The sequence below is a fragment of the Lepus europaeus genome, chromosome 5 (assembly GCF_033115175.1).
Source record: "Lepus europaeus isolate LE1 chromosome 5, mLepTim1.pri, whole genome shotgun sequence".
Classification (NCBI taxonomy): domain Eukaryota; kingdom Metazoa; phylum Chordata; class Mammalia; order Lagomorpha; family Leporidae; genus Lepus; species Lepus europaeus.
In genome coordinates, this window is record NC_084831.1 from 70,221,598 (window position 1) to 70,244,435 (window position 22,838).

At 42.5% G+C, this 22,838-nt stretch overlaps 1 protein-coding gene across 3 annotated transcripts in view; it reads left to right on the plus strand.

Annotated features, from left to right (window-relative positions):
* The window catches only part of AK5 (adenylate kinase 5), a 289,702-nt gene that overhangs the window by 158,581 nt on the left and 108,283 nt on the right, over positions 1-22,838 (plus strand). For all 3 annotated transcript variants that reach the window (XM_062191569.1, XM_062191568.1, XM_062191570.1), the window contains exons 7-8: positions 3,276-3,366; positions 10,662-10,738. In XM_062191569.1, the coding sequence (XP_062047553.1) occupies positions 3,276-3,366; positions 10,662-10,738 (168 nt within the window). The remainder of the gene's footprint in view (positions 1-3,275; positions 3,367-10,661; positions 10,739-22,838) is intronic.

Here is a 22,838-nt window from a genome sequence, read left to right on the forward strand (position 1 = left end):
AGTCCAAGTGATCATCTTCAGTTCACAATTAATCACACTGATAGGTCTAAGAGTCAAAGGGATCACACAAACAAGACTAGTGTCTGCTAATACTAACTGATAGAATCAAAAAGGGAGAGAACAATCCAACATGGGAAGTGGGATACACAGCAGACTCATAGAATGGCAGATGTCCTAAACAACACTGTGGCCTCAGAATCAGCCCTTAAGGCATTCGGGTCTGGCTGAAGAGCCCATGAGAGTATTTTAGGCATGGAAAGCCAAGTCACTCTGAAAAAAAAAAAGAAGATGACGACCTAAATGAAAGATCTCTGTGAGTGAGATCCCAGTAGAAAGAACAGGCCATCAAAGAAGGAGGTACCTTTCTTTGAAGGGAGGAGAGAACTTCCACTTGAACTATGACCCTGTCGGAATAAGATCAAAGTCAGTGAACTCAAAAGGCTTCCATAGCCTTGGCAACTCATGACTAGAGCCTAGAGAGATTACTGATGCCATAAACAAGAATGTCAAATTGTTAAATCAACAACAGGAGTCACTGTGTATTTACTCCTCATGTGGGATCTCTGTCCTTAATGTGTTGTCCAATGTGAATTAATGCTATAACTAGTACTGAAACACTATTTTACACTTTGTGTTTCTGTGTGGGTGCAAACTGATGAAATCTTTACTTAATATATACTAAATCAATCTTCTGTATATAAAGATAATTGTAAATGAATCTTGGCCTGCACCACAGCTCAATAGGTTAATCCTCCACCTAGCAGCGCTGGCACACTGGGTTCTAGTCCCGGTCCAGGCCAGCTCTCTGCTATGGCCCGGGAGTGCAGTGGAGGATGGCCCAAGTGCTTGGGCCCTGCACCCCATGGGAGACCAGGAGAAGCACCTGGCTCCTGCCTTTGGATCAGCGTGGTGCGCTGGCCACAGTGCGCCAGCTGCAGCGGCCATTGGAGGGTGAACCAATGGCAAAAGGAGACCTTTCTCTCTGTCTCTCTCTCTCTCTCTCACTGTCCACTCTGCCTGTCAAAAAAAAAAAAATAATCTTGATGTGAATGGAATGGGAGAGGGAGTGGGAGATGGGAGATGGGAGGGGTGCGAGTGGGAGGGAAATTATGGGGGGTGGGAGCCATTGTAATCGATAAACTGTACTTTGGAAATTTATATTTACTAAAGAAAACAAAAAGAAAAAGCATGCATGAATTGTTGTAACAAAATTCATTCCTACATTTAATCCTACTTTTCCTTGAACTTTGTTAAGTATCCTCATAGTGTCTCAGTTTCCAGTGCAGCAATTGAACTTTGGTGAGGGTGCTGTCTTTTATTTTCTTAGCAGCAAATTAGAAAATCTCTTCCCCATATTGTTTAGAACTGTGTACTTTCATGGTTCCTTTTATAGTTGTATTTATTTGAAAGAGAGAGAGAGAGAGCTCCTGTGCACTGGTTCACTTTTCAAATGCGCACAACAGCTAGGGCTGGGCCAGGTGAAACAAGGAGACAGGAATGCAGTCCATGTCTCCCAGGGTGGTGACAGGACCCTGTTACTTGTGCCCTCACTGCTGCCTCCCTGGGTCTGCATTGGCAGGAAGCTGTAGTCAGGAGCCAGAGCCAGGCTTCAAACCCAGGTACTCATGGGACACAGGCATCTTCACCGCTAGGTTAAACTCCAGTCCCTGTGGATTTGGTTTTTTCCATTTAATTAGAAAAACTAAGTCAAGAAACTGCAAGTTAAATTTCAGTTGTGTTTCCCAGAGTATGCTTTCCCTTTTTTTTTAAATATTCAATAGAGTTTAATTGAGCAAGAAATTACTTGCAAATTGTGCATTTCTCAGAGCCAGAATAAGTCCAGAGTGACTCTGCTGCATCACATGGACAGGTTTTATGAAGGAAGTCTTCAAGAAATTCATGGAAAATGTGTATTATTAAGAAAAAACATGGATTTCCTATTTTGTACCAAAATGAATTTATCTTTCATCATAACTTTTCCATAAACTTTTTTTTTACTCTTATACCCTACTTTATTTTTCATTTAGTTCAAAAGATTGTGAACATTTTCTAATTTTTTTAATAAATATAAACAACTTTTGGATTATAGCGACTTTTCCCCCACATAACCTCCCTCCTACCCGCAACCATCTCATCTCCCACTCCCTGTCCCATCCCATTCTTCATCAAGATTCATTTTCAATTAGCTTTATATAAAGGAGATCAACTTAGTATATACTAGGTAAAGATTTCAACAGACTACACCCACACAGACACACAAAGTAGAGAGTACTGTTTGAGTAGTAGTTTTACCGTTAATTTGCATAGTACAACAAATTAAGGACAGAGATCCTACATGGGAAGTAAGTGCACAGTGACTCCCATTGTTGAGTTAACAATTAACACTCTTATTTATGACATCAGTAATCACCCAAGGCTCTTGTCAGGAGCTGCCAAGGCTATGGAAGCCTCTTGAGTTCACCAACTCTGATCTTATTTAGACAAGGCCATAATCAAAGTGGAAGTTTTCTCCTTCCTTCAGAAAAAAAGTACCTCCTTCTTTGATGGCCCGTTCTTTCTGCTGGGATCTCACTCACAGAGATCTTTCATTTAGGTTATTTTTCTTGCCACAGTGTCTTGGCTTTCCATGCCTGCGAAACTCTCATGGGCTCTTCAGCCAGATCCGAATGCCTTAAGGGCTGATGCTGAGGCCAGAGTCAGAGTGTGCTTTCTAAACTAAGAAAATGCTGCACAGTTTTCTGTACATTCACCCCCTCATAATCTGCTTAAAAACCTTCTTAATGTCTGATTACAACCACAAATGCTGGGGCTGATGCCGTGGCTCACTTGGTTAATCCTCCACCAGGGGCGCCCGCATCCCATATGGGCCCTGGGTTCTAGCCCCGGTTGCTCCTCTTCCAGTCCAGCTCTCTGCTGTGGCCCGGGAAGGCAGTGGAGGATGGGCCAAGTCCTTGGGCCCCTGCACCCTCATGGGAGACCAGGAGGAAGCACCTGGCTCCTGGCTTTGGATGGGCGCAGTGCCGGCTGTGGTGGTGGGAGTGAACCAACGGAAGGAAGACCTTTCTCTCTGTCTCTCTCTCACTGTCTGTAACTCAACCTGTCAAATAAATAAATAAAATCTTAAAAAAAAAAAAAAGCACACACACAAATGCTTTCATTCCTCTTGTTTTGCTTTATTACAGATACAGTTGTGTGAGGTATGCTCATTCAATTTTGCAGTTATCTAATTTATGTATTCTCCTGTTGCAAATTTGTCTGTCCTGATTTCTCCCCAGTTTGATGCTGACCGAGACGAGGATGCAGTATTCTATGACATCAGCATGGCGGTTGACAACAAGTTATTTCCAAACAAAGAGGCTGCAGCAGGTGAGTCGCTGTGTCCTTTGGGCAGCAGTACACCATGATAACCTGCCAAGTATCTGGGCCTTGTATTCATGGTCGAAGCTCAATAAACTGCTGTCAAAACTTAAGGACAACCTTGTCCTCAGAACCTCAGGCTTTCTGGTGTGAAAATAAAGGCACAAAATGAAGTAGATCAGGACTACAGATGTGTCCTTTATAGTTTCTATTTTTCTTCCTGTCATTGCACCTGTAAGTTAACAGGTTGACATAGAATCCATGTAACCATAATAATAGACAATAAATTGAAAGGAACTCATACAAGTACTCTGTGCAGATATTAAATGTTACAGTTCCTGCAGGACCCCTAATTCATGCAAATGTCTCCTATGCTGCCTAGAAAATCATCCCCTTCCATTGGGTCACTGCTCCCCTCCTAACCACAGTACCTGGAAGCTTGTCCGAGTCCCTAGGCAGGGTGATCATGCCCCTACCACAGCAGTACTCACTGCTCTGTCCTTGACCTCCTTTCGTTCTCTTGACTCTTCTCTGACCCTCGGTCCACTGATTGGTCCCTTGTGGCTTCAGCTTTCATTTCTATATGGTTAACTCTCAAGTCTTGGTCTCAGTCCTGACCTTTCTTCTGAATTACAGCCTCAAGGGGTAAAGACCATAAGCTCTGGGCTATAAAGAAAAAGGCTAAGCACTTCAAATTCTAAACCACTATTTGAAACCACCTAAGAATAGCTTCAAAGAAAGGCGGAATTTTAGAAAAGCAAGGTCACTGTCTTTCTGGCCACAGAGCACAGATAACTGATGAAAACTCCCCTGCCCAGCCTTCCGGGGATATGTACAAAGAATTGGTCTGTTGTAGGAGAGGTGGACTGTTGAGAGCCATGTCAGACTATGTAAACAAGACTGCATAATTCCCATGCTTCTTAATATTTTATTTAAAGCATGCTGTTAAAAAAAAAAAAAAAAAAAAAAAAAAAAAAAAAAAAAAAAAAAAAAACCTCTAACCACTTATGGCCAAGTGCTATGTACCTTGAATTTGCTGAGTAGAGGGGCTGAGTTAAGCTCCCCTTTCTGTTCAACCCCTGGCACGTGGTGGCTCACTGATGGCATTTCTCTGGATGCCTGTCCTACAGTGATACAGTTGTGCTGATAAACACCTAGAGGCAGGAGCCATGTCCTTATTCTCTTCAAGTCCTTGGCCTTGTGCTCTGGGCTAGTCACAGGAGTGTTGTGTGGGTGTCTACTTTTTCCTTCCTACACTGCTGAGCAAATGAACAGAGGAATCTATTTAAATCTTCAGCTTCTGTTGGCTCCTTTCCACTTCCCAGATCCCTGAAAGCCGGGCCCTGCCCTCACCTTGAAACAAGCCTGTTCTATCTCACAGCCCTCGTGAGTGAAGGGCCTACAATAACCTAGAAATGAATGCTATGCCTCTCATACAGCAGGCAGCCACTACACAGCTCCAGGCAGCTACTGCCTTTAAGAAGCCCGCGGGTGTTGCTGGGCCCTCCCGCTCCCCAGAAAGAAAACATATTCCTGCCTTTGTAGGTGAAATTGCCTGGCTTGTAAATATCAGTGACTCACCCAAGAAACAAGCAGGTCAGTGGCCTCTGCTCTGTGAATTACAGCCTCCAGCTTCTGCCCTTCTGTCCCTCCCTTCCCTCTGAACCTTCTCACTCTCTTTGTAGAATCTCAGTTGCCCCCAGCACCCACCTCTCCATTGTGAGAATGGCTTTGATCTTTCCCGGAGAACCAGGAAGCAGTGTTCTGGCCCTGTTGCCCCATATCCATCGTTCCTCAGGCGCACGCTGGGAATCCAGACCTCCTCTGTTCTCGCTGCACTTCTCAGAGGCCTTGTCACCTCCCATCCCCGGCCTCTCCTGTCTGTCGTGAATCCTGTTGCTGCCATGGAGATCCTTAAAGAACGCAGCTTCCTGCCTCTCTGGTGCCAAACAAAAAAAAACACAAAATCTTCCCTGGCTGTCCTGAAGGCAAAGCGCCAGCGTCCTCACCCCCGCAGAAAACCCCAAGTCCTCGGCCACTCTGGTCCTCTCCCGCTCCCAGCATCACCCACACCACCTACTTCTGGTTCCTGAAATGCCCCAAGTACCTTCCTGCCTCTTGCGGTTGGCACCTGCTCTTCCAGGTTCTTAGAACACCTGTTTCCATTTGTCAGCCTCTTGTCTCCCAACTCCACAGCACCGTCCTTCACTGGCCACAAGCTCTTTGTGCCGCAGTGTAAATGAGATTGCCTCACAGAGGCTTTCTCAGATCCCATCTCAGACTGGACGAGGCCACTGCATTGGATCCTTTAGTTCCTTCATGGTGCTTGTCACAGTTTTGATCCCATAGTCAGGTAGATGAATATGGGAGATCTCTTTCCCGTAAAGGACAAGACTTCAAGAGGACAGACTGTGTTTGCTTCCTGCATTCCCAGGATGAACCTCACAGCACATGACACAGAGGCCTTTCTTTTCCCTTAGCCACCTCCCCTGGGCCTCATCTCAGGATGAGACCAGCAGGCACGTCAAGTCTTCTTTGCTTCCAGAGCACAGTGGGTACTCGCTTTCCTCCAAGCCTTTTCTCATAGACTCCCTGAGCACCTTTGGGCTCCATCTGCAGTGCCTCATCCTCAACAGAGCCCTCCATCAATACTTAACAACAGAACCTTCTGGCTACAACACTCAGTCTCTCTCTGGGTCTCCCTTTCCTTATCTATAAAGAGGGGACAATAATAGCACCTGCCTCAAATAAAGGATTTGTGCATGTAAGCCATGTAGCTGTCCCATGGAGAAGGCTCCAAGTCTGTGAGTTACTATCTTTTTTGGAGGAATCGAGGGCTCATGGGGAGAAACAGTACAGTCTTCCTTCCTTTTCCTAGATCTCCTCTCTCCTCCCTTTCTCTCTTCGTCCCTCTCACAGCCCCCCTCCTGGAGTAGCTGGAAAATCCTCCCTTCCCCTGCTCACCCTGAACAGCCCATCATCAGCCAGATCCTTAGAGGAGCTCACTTTCTGGTTCCAGATACTGTGAGAAAAGTTTCCCAAATGAATAGAGTGCTCTCCCTCCAAGGAATTCTGCTGCCAACTGTTAACACATTCCATGCCTGTTGGAATTAGGGCTGGATTCTCAGTGCCTGATGCAAGGCAGGCACTTAATAGAAGTTGGCAGTGTTTGGAGAGAAAATGAATGACAGCAAAAACTGCAAAGGGAAAAATGGAAATGTCCTTTTATTCATGTTCTGTCATGCAGCATTAGGTATTGAATGCGTATCTTTGCATTTCGTTCTGAGATTCAGGGAGGAAACACTACCCTGCCCTCTCAGAGCACCTTAGGGGTTAGTGGACGATGAGGACAAGGGAGAAACTACCTCCCCTGCAAGAGGCAGGAAAGGTGTCGAGCTTTATTCAAGATGCCCTTCCCCACTCAGGAAGCCTGCAGTTCCAAGAGCGTCCCTTTATTTGGTGTGGAGAGTGGGAGCAGGATCTTCCTAACACTTCAGAAAGATCCACTGGGAGGAAAAGTCTGGAATGCCGTCCCATAATGCAGAACGTTTAGTCTCTGGGACCCCCAAAGCCAGCTTGTGTCATCCTCAGGCCACTCTCAGGAGGCAGCCTGGCAATGTTTCCGAAGGACGTTCTGGATCTGAAACCAGTGACACTGAGTGCTCCCTGCAGGGTTCCGTGTTTCAGCTCATGCCTTTCTCTGTTATCTATGGAAAGGATATTTTTAAGTCTGAAAAGAAATCAAGAAATTCAAAATAGGGGAAGATGAAAACCATACTGCCACTTTTGCAGAATGTCCTAATTTTGTTGTCTTTGTGGTGTAACAAGATCACTGCAGTTGTTTTGTGTGTTAACTCGTCCCATGAAAACAGGCAAAAAATTTGTACAGATGTCGATATTTACGTCCCGATTTTGTGTATCAAACCTTGGACTATTATTACAGGTCCCTATTTTCAGCAAACCAAGCAACCAATGTCATAAGAAAACGAAAGCTATTCAATCATTATCTGAGCTGATAGTGCTGTCTTTTGTCTACTGAATCCTAGGATATATTAATACTACTGTTGCCAAGAGCAACAATATTTCAAGAAATTCATTGCCTTAATGATACAATTTCTATTGAAAGCATTTTATTAGGAAATCCAATCTCTTCTTCCTTATGAGCATGATTTTTTAAAAGAAAGATTCTTTTCATTCTACAGTAACTGAAGCTAGTTTTCTAATAATTTTGCTCTAGCTTCAGATATTAATGTACAATATTGCTTAACTGGGCCATTTAAGAGCCCTTCACATGGTACTTTTTTAAAACAACTGGAAGGACAGTTTCTAATTAAATAAAATAAGACACAGGGACTAAAGGAACCTAGATGTTTAATAAGGATTTGTGTTCAGATCACATTGCTTCTTCCACTTGAATTTCTGTATACAGCCGAGGTGAATCCAGGTACCTGTCACCATTTCCTGGAGGTGGTGGCAGTGATATTGATATTATGGAAGCAATAAAAACTAAAGAAATTCAGTGTTACTTTTAATGATGCTGTGTATAGGAACCACCTAGAAAGGAGCATTGACTATCACAGGCTTGAACTTGACTCCTTAATTCTACTTCCTATTCTTCCATTTCCACAGCCACACTAGGAATCTGCCACATCATTAGCCATTCACTGTTGCTCATTTTCTCAGAATGTAAAATAGACAGCATACTCATCTAGCTCCTTGTGTAAATAATATTTATAGTAAAAAATAATATTTATAAAGCTGTTTGAGTTGCTCCTGCCTAGAATTTGGACTCAGCAGGGTGTGTTAGAAGGAGAAAGGAGAGCCTCGGGTTCTCTCTTTGATCTCATGCACTTTCACATGCTCTTGGCCAAGTTATTTAACCTCTTCACATCTTGTTTTCCTCTTTTCTAAAATAAATGGGTGGGACTCCATGAAATACTGGTTTGAAAATCTTTATGATCTTGTAATGGAAAAAATATGTATTTTACATCTGACATTTTCATTTCCGGACAATGCAAATGCAAAGTAACTTTTTAAAAATTTATTTGACAGATAGAGTTATAGACAGTGAGAGAGAGAGAGAGAGAAAGGTCTTCCTTCCGTTGGTGCACTCCCCAAATGGCCGCTGCAGTCGGTGCTGTGCCGATCTGAAGCCAGGAGCCAGGTGCTTCTTCCTGGTCTCCCTTGTGGGTGCAAGGGCCCAAGCACTTGGGCCATCCTCCACTGCCCTCCTGGGCCACAGCAGCAAAGTAACTTTCAAACTGGGCTTTAAGACAGTCAAGTATTTCATCCTAAGATACCTTACAAAATTGTTCATTTGAAACATACCAAGGTGGGCTGGTGTGTGTGTGTGTGTGAGTGATCTCTCTCCATGTGTCTCTATCTCTGTCTCTGTCTCTGTCCTACTTCCTGTCTCTTCTTTGACATGCTATGGCATCACTTTTCCAGGACATCAGCTGCACAGCACAAGGCAGAGGCCAGGAGCCATAGTAAACTCATCAGGAAGGGAGAAACTGAGGGGCAGGTACATAAACAATACTGACTCTTTGGAAGAGAATCACAGAGGTATAGCAGAAAGAAATAGGGAAGAGGTTGGAAGTCACAGCCACTGTGACCACACTGGGCTCCCTGTATTCATGTCATCTGCATGACCATCCCATTACACCTCCTGTGCCTGCCCAGTAGAGACCCAGAGCAAAACAAGGGAAATAAGCCATCCATAATGACATCAAGAAAATAATTCTTATAACCAAAAATGAAATATAATACTGCTTAAATATCTATTTATATCTATATTTGCCTCCTTATTTTATATATCAAACCTTGAACTATTACCAGATATCCCATTTTCAGCAAACCAAGCAACCAATGGTGGAAGAAAATGAAAGCTATTCAATCATTATCTGAGCTTATCTGAGTATATATCTACTATATGTATGAAGTTTCCCACATCACCCCTCTCATCTCCCTCTGCTGGTGGCATGGTATGTGATCTTCCCAAGCCCATCTGGCAACCACCATATTAACAATGGAATTGGTCAGGCTGCTCTGACAGTGAGATTGGCATCACCCAGAGTTGTTCTGAACACACCTAAGCAACTACACAAGGCAGGTCTACAATAGTTACATCTCTAAAATATTTGATGGTTCAGGTGTCTTCATTTTGAAAAACTTTGTCGTCCTTTTTTTGAAAAATTGAAGATATAAACACAATAACTAATGGCGTTGCTATTTAGTACATAGTCAAATGGCTTAGTCCATATAATAGACAGCAGAGATAATGATAACAGAAAATAGGGGGAGAGATGAGAGTGTGTGAGGACATACTTTGATTCTTGTTTTGGAAGAAAGTATGAAAGAACATCTTCTGGGCATGTCTATAGCTGAGAAGTGTGTGAGATGCTTGATAGTTAAAAAATCCATCTTCATTAAACATTACTCATTGTATATTCTGACCAAGAATTGGCTGTCAAGGCCAATTTTACAATGAAACCTGAGGTGGTTTGTTGTCTCATAGGATACAGAATCTTCTGTGGGCAGCACTGGGTTCTGTCTTTATGCCTAGTGAGGTGATATATATTTCCTAGCAAGAAAGACTTATTAAATTAAGATGTGACTGAACTGTGCTCCAGAAGCCCCAGTGTGAAAATTATCACTGTAAGCTTGAACCTTGGAGATTAATGGGTAAGCAGTTTAGTGTAACCTGTATTCTAGAAGGGAAACATTCTCCCCATTAATACATTTAGTTAACCTGATTTTTCTTACCTTCAGGGACTAGTGTAAACCAAAGGCTATAAGAAAAATTTCCCAAGCTTTCGTGGAGTGAGAAAAATCCAGCCCTTCTGATTCCTGGAAACCCCTTGCTCTTCTCCCTCTCTGTCCTTTGCTCCCTGTGTTCCTTCTACATCAGTTACTCTTGCACACTTTGAAATTGTTTCTCCTGTCAACAACCCCTATTCACCTTCAAAATTCAGGTTCATAGATTAGTTCCTTATGGAGAATCCCAACTGCACTATCCCCTCCACCACTAGTCAGAATCAGCAGCTTGCTCCTTTGGTTTCTTAACCTTGCTGTTGACAAATTAGTCCTCCCTACAATATGTCTCCTTCTAAAAGGCAGAGTCAGTATCCAGAATAACTTCATCTTGTGTCTCCAGATATAGAGCTTGGCAGAGTGGAAAACTCTAGTAGTGTTATGATTTTAATGTAACCATGGGACAATATGGATACTTTATGGGAGATAGTGTGCTTTAGAAGCATTCATAGACAGTATCCACCAGCTGATCTTTTCTTTCCTTACCTTAGGGTCAGTTGACCTTGATCCTACAATGATGCTGGACTCTGGAGAGTTCATTGGTACAGGATCTGATTATGAAGATCAGGTAATTAAAAAAATTGTTTCTGTAATTGCATGTTTCTAATTTTAGCTTTTGTAAATGCATTATGAAAATTAGAATTATGATCTTCATTTTGTGAAATCCTTATAGATAACTGATAACCTGTTCCATGATAAATCACGGTAGTTCATAACTCTCTTTCACTAGCATTGGCTCCTTAACCTTTACTTATCCACAGATCCAAATCAGTGGTTCATTAATGAAAAGTTTGTGGTAGAAAAATAACAACATATAGGAATGAGATTCTCATGCCCAAGAATTTGCCTGTGTCTCTGTCTCTTCTTGCTAATAGACTAATAGCATTCACTGAACAAGAGCTACTGGGTCAGTACTATATTATTCAAGTTCCAACCTTTGACAGGTAATGATGGCCAAGGAGACCATATTTGAGGAGTTAAATATATTTCCTCTTTGAATAAAACTGAAGAAATTTATCTAGGTCATTCTTCTCTCAGCAGAAGAGCTCTCCCTATGCAACATTTAATAATCCAAAATAGTTGGCAAATGACTCAACTCCCTAATGAGACTTTATTTTTTAAAAAATGATAATGTTTGAAATTCACTTCTCCCTCTCCTCAGTGCTCTCCAGCATTGGCAGAAAGCCAAGTGAACATGTTCTTATGCCAGCTGTTGCTCCCATCTGCAACTAATATGTGTCACAAATACAGCACATAGGGCTGGCCCATATCTGTGTGCAATGGTGACTGCCCATTTCATATGCACACTCAGAAGCTGTTTTCACAAACATGAGGTATCTTCCTCAAATCACAAAGGTGAAGATTTGACAAGTGTCATATTAGCTACCACATGATTTATAGTAATTTTATTATTTATTAAGTACTTACATGAAAAACACTGTTCTAAGTTCCTTATGTTGATCTCATTAATTCTACACAAAGTCTCTGGCAAGTAGGAATGATTATCTCTACTTAACAGACAAGAAAAGTAAGACTGAAAGAGTAATTTGCCAATGATTACACAAGTAGTTTCACGGTAGGGGCTAAACTTAAGGCACAGTCCCAGCACCCACACTGTACTGCCTGGCATCCTAGCCTCCACAGCCATTCAAGAGAGACAGATTTGGAACATATTCAGTTACTGACTCCTGAGGTCCCAGAAGAGACAAATACCAAACAACCACTCACAATCTAACATTACAGACTGCACAAAATGTAACCAGAAAACCAACTGGTGAAGCAAATAAGAGGCTTCACTCCCTCTCCCCCAAGAACTAGAAATAATTACATTAAAATACTCAAAGAAGCCAGCACCATGGCTCACTTGGCTAATCCTTCGCCTGCGGTGCCAGCACTCTGGGTTCTAGTCCTGGTTGGGACGCCGGTTTCTCCTCTTCCTGTCCCGGTTGCTCCTCTTCCAGGCCAGCTCTCTGCTGTGGCCCGGGAGTGCAGTAGAGGATGGCCTGAGTCCTTGGGCCCTGCACCTGGCTCCTGGCTTTGGATTGGCACAGCGCCAGCTGTAGCGACCATTTGGGGGGTGAACCAATGGAAAGGAAGACCTTTCTCTCTCTCTCTCTCTCACTGTCTAAATCTGCCTGTCAAAAAAAAAAAAAAAAAGAACTTAAAAAAATATTCAAAGAAATAAAAGGAAGATGAGAAAGTATAAAGCAAGTGCAGGAAAAAAATGGAAAAGAAGCAGAAAGGAAAAAGAAAGAAAGTCATTCTCAGCACAAAAAAAGTTGGAAATTTTACAGAGATGAAAAAATACAAGTCCCCAGGTTGAAGAAACACAGTCAGTCTTTTTCCATTTAGTCATTCAACATTGAATTATTGAGCACTTGCTGTGCTCCAGGTTCAATGTAGGCACTTGGGGTATGTAAGTGTGTAAGATGACAGTCTAGTGGAATAAACATAGTAATAAAATAAGTAAATAAACGAGTAAATTCTCTAGATTGTCAGAGGTGAGAAGCTCTGTGAGGAAAGGAAAAGTAGACCAGGATAAACGGGATTACCAATGCAGAGAACACAGATTATGGTATTCAGGGTAAATCTTATGAAATCTCACCAAAAAGGTGAGATTTGAGCAGACTCAACCTATAAAACATTAAAACATGGAAGATAAAATATTGATGGTGAAAAAGCATTACTTATAAAGGAATGGCAATTTTGGTGGCAACAGAGTAAATGAAACAAGAGCTTGCATTCATAAAGAGCACCTGCTATCAATCAGATACTTTGTTTTCTACTGGATGAGCATATCACTACAATAGCTGAGGAAGGTAGCTCTGTTAGTCCCCATTCACAGCTGAGGAAATAGAGACTCAAGAAGTTGAGTGACTTCCCAAGACCACAGAGCTTGCAAGTTATAGAACCAGAAATAAATCTTTGATCTTCTTGGCACCAGGATCTACTTTCTACTTTTACCACCCCAATATACTGTTAGCAAGATCACCAGTAATCTACAGCCAGTTGCACTTAACATCTTTTAGTTCTCTTTCTTGACCTTTGCTGAGTTGGGTCACTAAACTATTTCTGTAAAGAACCGAGTTGCAGGGCCAGCCCCTGGCAGAACAGAGTAAAGCCCTGGCCTGCAGCACAGGCATCCCATATGGGCACCAGTTTGAGTCCCAGCTGCTCCACCAAAAAAATGTAAGAAAAGAAGGATAGTTGATGTGCTGAGAAAGGAAAGAAAATGGAAGAGTATAAAATGCTCAATTAAAACTATGAAAGGCAGGGAGTAATCAGTTAGCCTAGTGGTTAAGACATTGCATTCAATATCCAGAATCTGGGTTTGATACCTGGCTCCAGCCTCTTGCTAATGAAGGTTCTGGGAGACAATGGTGATGACTCAAGTAACTGGATTCCTGCCACCCATGTGGGAGACCTATATGCACTGAATGTACATATTAGAAAAGGAAATCTAAAATTAATAATATAAGATTCAACCTTAGGAAACTAGAGAAAGAGCAAATTAAATCCAAAGTAAACAAAAGAAAGGCATTTTTAAAAATCAGAGTTGAAATTAAAAACAGGAAGACAATGCAGAAAATTAGCAAAACCGAAAGTTGTATTTGACAACATTGATAAGATCACTAATCCCTTAGCAAGGCTAAGGGGAAAATTACTGGTTTGTCTAAATAAGATCAAAGTCAGCGAACTCAAAAGGCTTCCATAGCCTTAGAAACTCATGACTAGAGCCTAGGGAGATTACTGATGCCATAAACAAGAGTGTCAACTTGTTAAATCAACAACAGGAGTCACTATGTACTTACTCTTCATGTGGGATCTCTGTCCTTAATGTGTTGTCCAATGTGAATTAGTGCTATAACTAGTACTCAAACAGTATTTTACACTTTATATTCTGTGTGGGTGCAAACTGATGAAATCTTTACTTAATATATACTAAATCGATCTTCTGTATATAAAGATAATTGAAAATGAATCTTGATGTGAGTGGAATGGGAGAGGGAGCGGGAGATGGAAGGGGTGCGGGTGGGAGGGAAGTTATGGGGGGGGGGAGCCACTGTAATCCATAAACTGTACTTTGGAAATTTATATTTACTAAATAAAAATTAAAAAAAAGAAATGGAAGAGGAAGCATGAGTACAGATCTCACGGACATTGAAAGTGTAGTAATGGAGTACAGGTAACGGTAAGTCCACAGATTTGATAACTAGATAGAATGAACTGATTCCCTGAAAAACAGTGAAAACTCACTCAGCAGTAAGTAGATGATCTGATTAGTCCCATCTCTATTAAAGTATCATTAGTCAATAGTAAATAATCTTCTAAAACAGAAAGCACTAGGCCCAAATGCTTTCACTGGTGAATTTTACCAAACATGTAAGGAAGAAATTGTGCTAATTCTCTACAGTGCACTCTTCCAGAAACTAGAAGCAGAGGGAATATTTCCTAGCTCATTCTATGAAACCATTCTAGCTATATCAAAACTAAAGAGAATATAAGAAAAGAAAACTAAAGGCTAATATCTCTTTGAACATACATGCAAAAATACTCAAAACGTATTAGCAAAAAAAATCCAACAATGTACAGAAGGAATTATACACCACAACTAAGAGAATCTATCCCAGGTAAGAAAGGCTGATTCAACATTCAAAAAAAATAAATTAGTGCAACAAGCTAAGTAAGAAAACTCACATGATCATATCAATAGGTGCACACAGAAATTTAACAAAATCCAATACCCAAGGGGTGGGTGTTGTAGCACAGCAGGTTAGGCTGCTACTTGGAATGCCTGCATCCCACATCAGAGTACTGGTTCAAGTCCCAACTCCTCCACTTCTAATCCAGCATCCTGATAATACAGTTGGGAGGCAGCAGATGATAGCCCAAGCACTTGAGTTCCTGCCAATCATGTGGGAAACCTCATGGAGTTCCTGGCTCCTGGGTTCAGCCTGGCTCAATCCCCAGCTGTTGCAGACACTTGGAGAGTGAACAAAAAGATGAAGGATCTCAATCTCTCTCTCTCTCTCACTCTTGCTCTCTCTCTTCCTCCACACCTTTGTCATTCAAATAAATAAATCATCAAAAAAGTTTTCACAGAATCTAACACCCATTCACGATTTAAAATGCAGCAAGACTAGAGGAGGAACTTCTTAACTTCACAAAGAATATATACAAACAAAATATATTGTTGAGAAGCAAAAACAAAACAAGAAAAAGAGAACATGATCATCTATGTAGACAGAATCAACAACAACAAAAACTCTAGAATGAATATTAATGGGAAGTTTACAGAACACAAAGTTTCTCTATAAGTGAGTTGTTTTTCTGTATATTAGCAATGAACTAATGGAATTTTTACTTAAAAATATCTATAATAAAACCCTAAAATGAAATACAGATGTTGCTTAACTTACAATGTTGTTGCATTCCAATGAACCATAATAAATTAAAAGTATTATAAGATGAAATTGAATTTGATACATCTAACCTACTGAACATCATAACTTAGCCTCACCTACTATAAACATGTTCAGAAAACTAATATTAGCCTATGGTTGTGCAAAATCATATAGCACAAAGCCATTTTATTTTTAAAAAAGTTGAATATATTATAGAATTTATTGGATAATGTATTGAAAACAAAAACCAGAATCTTGTATAGGAACACTTTTGTATCATTGTAAAGTTGAAAAATTTTAAACCATTTTAAGTTGTGGAACATTTGTACTTAAGTATAAATCTAGGCCGGCGCCACAGCTCACTTGGCTAATCCTCCGCCTGTGGCACCGGTACCCCAGGTTCTAGTCCTAGTTGGGGTGCTGGATTCTGTCCCGGTTGCTCCTCTTCCAGTCCAGCTTTCTGCTGTGGCCCAGGAAGGCAGTGGAGGATGGCCCAAGTTCTTGGGCCCTGCACCCGCATGGGAGACCAGGAGGAAGCACCTGGCTTCTGGCTTTGGATTGGCCCAGCGCGCCAGCCATAGTGGCCATTTGGGGGGTGAACTAATGGAAGGAAGACCTTTCTCTCTGTCTCTCTCTTTCTCTCTCACTCTCTAACTCTGCCTGTCAAAGGTAAGTATAAATCTAACAAAACATATGCAAGGTCTGTATGAGGAAAACTACCAAAGTCTGATGAAAGATATCAAAGAACTAAATAAATAGAGAAATATATCATGTTCATGGATAGGAGACTCAATATTGTCAAAATGCCCAATTTTTCAAACATAATCTATAGAAACAACACAATTCCAATTGAATTCCCATTAAGTTATTTTGTGGATGTTGGCAAACTGGTTTGGAGGTTTATATGAGAGGCAAAATGTTCAGAATAGCCAACTCAATGTTGAAGGTGAACAAAGACAGAGAAAGGACACTGCCCAAGACTTACTACAAAGCTACAATAATCCAGATAGTGTGGTATTGGTGAAACAAGCAGATCAATGTAAAAGATCAGAGAACCCAGAATTAGACCCATATAAATATAATCAACCGTTCTTTGATAAAGCAGCAAAGGCAATACAATAGACCAAATATAGTTTTTTCAATAATTGGTGCCAGAACCACTAGCAAGGATCTATGTGCAAGCAAATGAATCTAGACACAAATCCAACAACCTTTACAAGAACTAATTCAAAATGATCATAGACCCAAATGTAGAATGCGAAACTATAAAACTGGGGCTGGCAGTGTGGCACAGGAAGTTAAGCCATTGCCTGTGACACCAGCATCCCATATTGGCACTGGTTTGAATCCCAGATGCTCCACTTCCAATCCAGCTCCCTGCTAATGCACCAGAGAAAGCAGCAAAATATTGTCCAAGGCCTTGGGTGCTTGTCATGCACATAGGAGACCTAGATGAATCTCCTGGCTCTTGGGTTCAGCCTGGTCCAGCCATGAACATTGAGGCCATTTAGGAATGAACCAAGAACTAACTCTTTGTCTTTCTCTTTCATGCACATGTGCTCTCTCCTCTCTCTTTAAATCTTTTTTAAAAAAACTATAAAAGTCCTAGGACATGACAAAGGAGAAAATCTGGATGACCTTAGGTATGGTGATGAATTTTTTTTATATAACACCTGCTATGGTTTGGATATGATTTGAATGTTTCTAAAGGGTCTACGTCCTTGGAGTGGCAGTATTGGAAGGTAGTAGAACCTTTAAAGTGGGAAGTTCTGATATCATTGGGAGTGTAAGCTGTTTTCTTGTGATCCATCAGTAGTTATCATGAGAGGGTTGTTATAAAAGGAGCAAGTGCTGCCCTTCCCTGTCCTTCTACTTGTTGGTTCAAGATGTGATCACTCTCCTGCATTTGCTCTGCTCTGGAGCACTCACCAAAGCCCTGCTATGCTGTTTGGACTTTCAGCCTCCAAACCTGTGAGCTAAGTAAATCTCTGCTCCATAATTATCTGCCTTCAGCCATTTCATTATAGTGATGAAAAACTTACTAATTCAGTACCAAATGTATGATCATTAAAATGAAATTGATAATCTGGACTTCATTCAAATTTAAAACTTCTAGTAATTATCTGAGCAGAGTAGGTAGGACTGCTGGACCCACACACTAATTCTAAAACTAGTACCAGGTTAACAAAGATTACACCAAGGAAAATGCCTGCTGTTCTTCTCTTTGTACTTTTTTGCTCATCATAAACACCTGCTCATCATATGAAAAGGTACAGTATAGGTTCTTAAAACCTGAAGCCATACTTCTGCAGTGCCAGCTGTGGAGAGAAAAAATACCTGCTTCATAAATAGCAGTAGGGACTTTTCCCCATAAGTCAAAGAAAACACTAATGAGGATGACATGAGGCTGGCAGTGCTTACAACACTGAAGCTTGGGGACAGTCTTTCATTCTGTGAGTGTACATTGAGTGTTTACTACATCCTGCTGACAGATGGAGTTCACACTAAAGAATGCTGAGTGAGCAAGAGTGGTTCGGTTCAGGAGGACAAGGAAATTACTCCTAAAAAACCATCTTTCGTTCAGTCAATCAATGCAAACTGCACACCTACAGGAACTAGCCTAAGCTCTAGAGATAATTTTGAGAACCAAGACAGACAATGTCTCTTCTCTGTTTGGCTTACAGCTTTTAGAAAATAAAAGGGAGGATCCTGCAAGGGAGACATGTGCTGTGTGGAAGCACTTGTTTCCAGTGTCAATACAGAAGGCAGAATGTGCATTTACAAATCATGTCACATCATTGCCTCCTGCCTCCACCCCAAGGTTTTTGACAGTGAGAATAGCATTTTGTTTTTCTTTTTAATCTACCCTTAAATTACCAGCACTGATCTCTACCGTAGGCCTCTCTCTAGCAATGAGGATGTTTTCTGGCACAGACCAAGTTCACACAATTTACATCCTCCCATCCATGAGCTTATCTGCACCTTCGTGCATTCAAGGAGCTTCCAAGAAGGGAGTGTGCAGTGTCTCCAAGTTCTCAGCTCCATCCCTCCCATCATCCTCAGGACCTTGTTCCATTAACTGGTATTGCTTTTTGTTTCCCAAAGTTCTCATCCAAAAACCATCTTTCTATATCAACTCTCTACCTCTACTTTTTAGAAAGAAGAAACCATTGACAGGCTCATGTGTCATAGAAAGCCCAACAAACCTAATAAAAGCGAAGTCAGCTCTCCGGCTCCTATGTCCATACCTTCCATTCTGCCCTTCCAACCATTTTCTTTTTTTTTTTTTAAGATTTATTTATTTATTTGAAAGTCAGAGTTACACAGAGAGAGAAGGAGAGGCAGAGAGAGAGGTCTTCCATCCGATGGTTTACTCCCCAGTTGGCCGCAATGGCTGGAACTGCACCGATCTGAAGCCAGGAGCTTCTTCTGGGTCTCCCACATTGGTGCAGGGGCCCAAGCACTTGGGCCATCTTCTACTGCTTTCTCAGGCCATAGCAGAGAGCTGGATCGGAAGTGGAACAACTAGGACTCGAACCGGCACCCATATGGGATGCCAGCTCTACAGGTGGCATCTTTACCTGCTACACCACAGCGCTGGCCCCTCAGCCATTTTCATTTTCTAGTTCTTACTATGTCTGGTGCCCAAGATGCTGATGACCCCTCTGCTTTCTCAAACCCTGGCCTCCTCGGCATATGCTGCCACTGTGGCCATTTCTTTGTATCTTCCCCCCATGCAGTTTCTCTTCCTCTGCCCTTCCCTTAAAATGTCGTGTTCATTAAGTTCCATCCTAGGACCTCTGCTCTTACTCTCTTATTACTCATTACTCAATGCTCATTCATGCCCATGCTTTCTACTTTATTAGCCTACTTATCCATTCAACTAATATTCAGAGTATTTACTATGCCAGACTCTGATTGTGGAGCTGGGGATATGGTGGAGAGCAAAAGAAGACATAGTCCCTGCTATAGACACAGAGCCTATAGTAGAAATAGACAGTAGTAGAATAACTTTAAGTTAAAACTGGGTCAAGTTATTGAGAGAAGTATGTGGTTCTGTAACAGATGTAGTCAGTGATAAGAGGGAAGGCTTCTCTAAGGCAAGAAATGTGTGGGTTGGGAGGACCAGTATTGTGGCGCACATCTTGCAACACCCGCATGCCATATTAGAGTGCTGGGTTTGTGTCCTGGCTGCTCTGCTTCTGATGAAGATCCCCTCTAATGCATCTGGGAAAGCAGCAGATGACCCAAGTACTTGGGCCCCTGCCACCTGAATAGGAGACCTGGATAGGGTTCCAGCCTTCTGGCTCTGGTTGTTGTGAATATGTGTGGAGTGAACCAGCAGATGGAAAGATCCATCTCTCTCTCTCTCTCTCTCTCTCTGCCTTTTAAAGAAATAAATCTTTTTTTTTAAAAAGAAGTGTGTGAGTTGAGATGTGAAAGATGAGTAAAAGACATACAACCAAGTGAGGGTGTTCAGAAGAGGAAACAGCAGGGGAAGCAGGAAGAAGCATGACATGTGAAAGATGGCAGTGTAGCTGCCATGCAGAGTAAGGGGAAACATGGTGTGAGGTGAACCCGAAAAGCAGGCCTCTGTACAGCAGGTTTGGTGTTTTGATGTTATCCTATGAGCAACCAGAAGCCTTAAAGAGGTGTTGTGTTGTGTTGTGTTGTGTTGTGCTGTGTTGTGTAAGAGCTAGGGAACAAGAGAATGTGTTGACATAATCATATTTGTGTTTTTTTTAAATACACGAAAAAAGTTGTTCTTGCCGCAATGTGGAGTTCAGATTATAGGAAGGCAGGAATGGATGTCAGGAGTACAGTGGGAGGCTGCAGTGGTCCAGACAAGGGATTCTGGAGTACACTCCTTGCATCAGAGTGGTGGAGGGAATGTCGAGACGGGTGCATTTGAGAGGTACTTGTGAGGCAAAACCAACAGGACTTCATTTTGGAGTGAATGTGAGAGCCAAAGAAGAGGCAGCTGTTGAAGATGACTTGTGGGTTTTTAACTTGTGCAGCTGGGTTGGTGGTGGTAGCATTCACTGAGAAAGGACACAAAGAAAAGGCCAATTCTGTCGGGAAAGAGCAGGAATGTAATTTTAGACATGCTAAATCCAACATGCCTCAACACATGCAAGGAGAGAATTCAAGTGAGCAATTAAATATGCAGGCTTGGTGCTCAGAGGGGAGATCTGGTCTAGAAATAGTTTATGTACCTTGGGAGTGTAGACAGGATGTGAAGCTGTTGATGGGGGTGAGATGGAGAAATATAAAACAGAGATGAGAAGAGGGTCTACAGCTGAGCTCTAAGGAAATTCAAAGGCTGGGGAGAGAGGGAAGGAAAGTCAGTGGAATAGGATATCCCAAAAGCCAAAGTGAACAAAGATTCAGGAAGTAGAATCTGGCCGGTGCCGCAGCTCAATAGGCTGATCTTCCACCTGCAGCACCGGCACACCAGGTTCTAGTCCCGGTTGGGGCACCGGATTCTGTCCTGGTCGCTCCTCTTCCTGTCCAGCTCTCTGCTGTGGCCCAGGAGTGCAGTGGAGGATGGTCCAAGTCCTTGGGCCCTGTACCCGCATGGGAGACCAGGAGAAGCACCTGGTTCCTGGCTTCAGATCAGTGTGGTGCTCCGGCCGCAGAGGCCTTTGGGAGGTGAACCAACGGCAAAAGAAGACCTTTCTCTCTATCTCTCTCTCTCTCACTGTCCACTCTGCCTGTCAAAAAGGAAAAAAAAAGAAGTAGAATCTCTCAGATGTTGCTAAGAAGAGGGGGAAGAAGGAGACTGGAAAGTAGCCATTATGTATAGAGACATGGAGGGAAGTCTTGATCTTACAAAGAACTATTGGGGGAGGTTGTGTTTGTTGACAACAGAGGACACTTAGACATGTTTGGAAACTCGTAGGAAGGATCCTTCATAGGGAGAGGACAAGAGAGGAAGGTTCATCTGAGTGCTGTAGAGCTGAGTTCTAAAGCATAGGAGATGGGACAAAAAGGACCACACTTGGGCTGGAACAGAAGGAGCATGGATAGCATGGGAGTATGAGTATGTTTGCTTTTTATAAGTTTATTTATATGCTTATTTATTTGAAAGATACAGTGATCACAAGAGGGGTTGTCCATTGTTATGTCACTCCTCATATGCCCTCAACTGCTATAGGTAGGCCAGGCCAGAATCAGGAGCCAGAAATCCATCAGAGTCTCTCTCATTGGTGGATACAAATACTTGAGCCATCATCTGCTGCCTCCCAGGGTGTGCAGTCAACTGGATCAGAAGCAGATATGGGACTCAATCCCAGGCACTCCAGTGTGGGATGCAGGTGTCCCAGCAGTGGCTTAACCTACTGCACCATAGTGCCCACCTCTGTATGTTTTTCTTTTAAAGATTTATTTATTTATTTATTTATTTTAAAGACAGAGTTACAGAGAGAGACAGAGAGGTCTTCCATCCGCTGGTTCACTCCCCAGATGGCCACAATGGCCAGAGCTGCACCAATCCGAAGCCAGGAGCCAGGAGCCAGGAGCTTCTTCCAGGTCTCCTACGTGGGTGCAGGGGCCCAAGGACTTGGGCCATCTTCTACTGCTTTTCCAGGCCATAGCAGAGAGCTGGGTAGGAAGTGGAGCAGCCAGGACTAGAACCAGCACCCATATGGGATGCCAGCGCTTCAGGTCAGGGCATTAACACGCTGCGCCACAGCGCCGGTCCCTCTATGCTTTTTAAAAGTGTATTCTATTTAATTACTTGAGAGACAGATGTGAAGAGCTCCTATCCACTGGTTCACTTCCCAAATGCCTGCAGCAGCTGTGTTTGGGCCAAGTGAAGACCGGAGCCAGAAGTCAATCCAGGTTTCCTAAAAAGGTGGCAGGAACCCAGTTACTTTAGCCATCACCTGTTACCTCCCAAGGTCTACACTATCAGGAAAGTGGGAGTCAGGAACCGGAGCCAGGAATTGAACCCAGGTACTCCCATGTGAGATGTTGGTGTCTCAACCTCCAGGCCGAACGCCTGCCCTGGTTTCGTGTTTAATGGGTTCCTCTCAGATGACTCCAGAATCAAAGCCATCTGTTGAGAGTTCAAGTCTTGAAAAGAGGAGAGAACCAAATTGTTGAAGAATCCAGCAGCAAGTGAGCTAAAGGAGCAGCAGGACTGCCAAACAACGCGAGAGTCCTTTGACCTGGAAGTTTAGGTGCCAGCTACTCTTTCTGGTTTTCTTCCTGGTATTAAAGATAGAGTGTGTGGAAATTGTAGTAGGGAGCAAAGGCGGT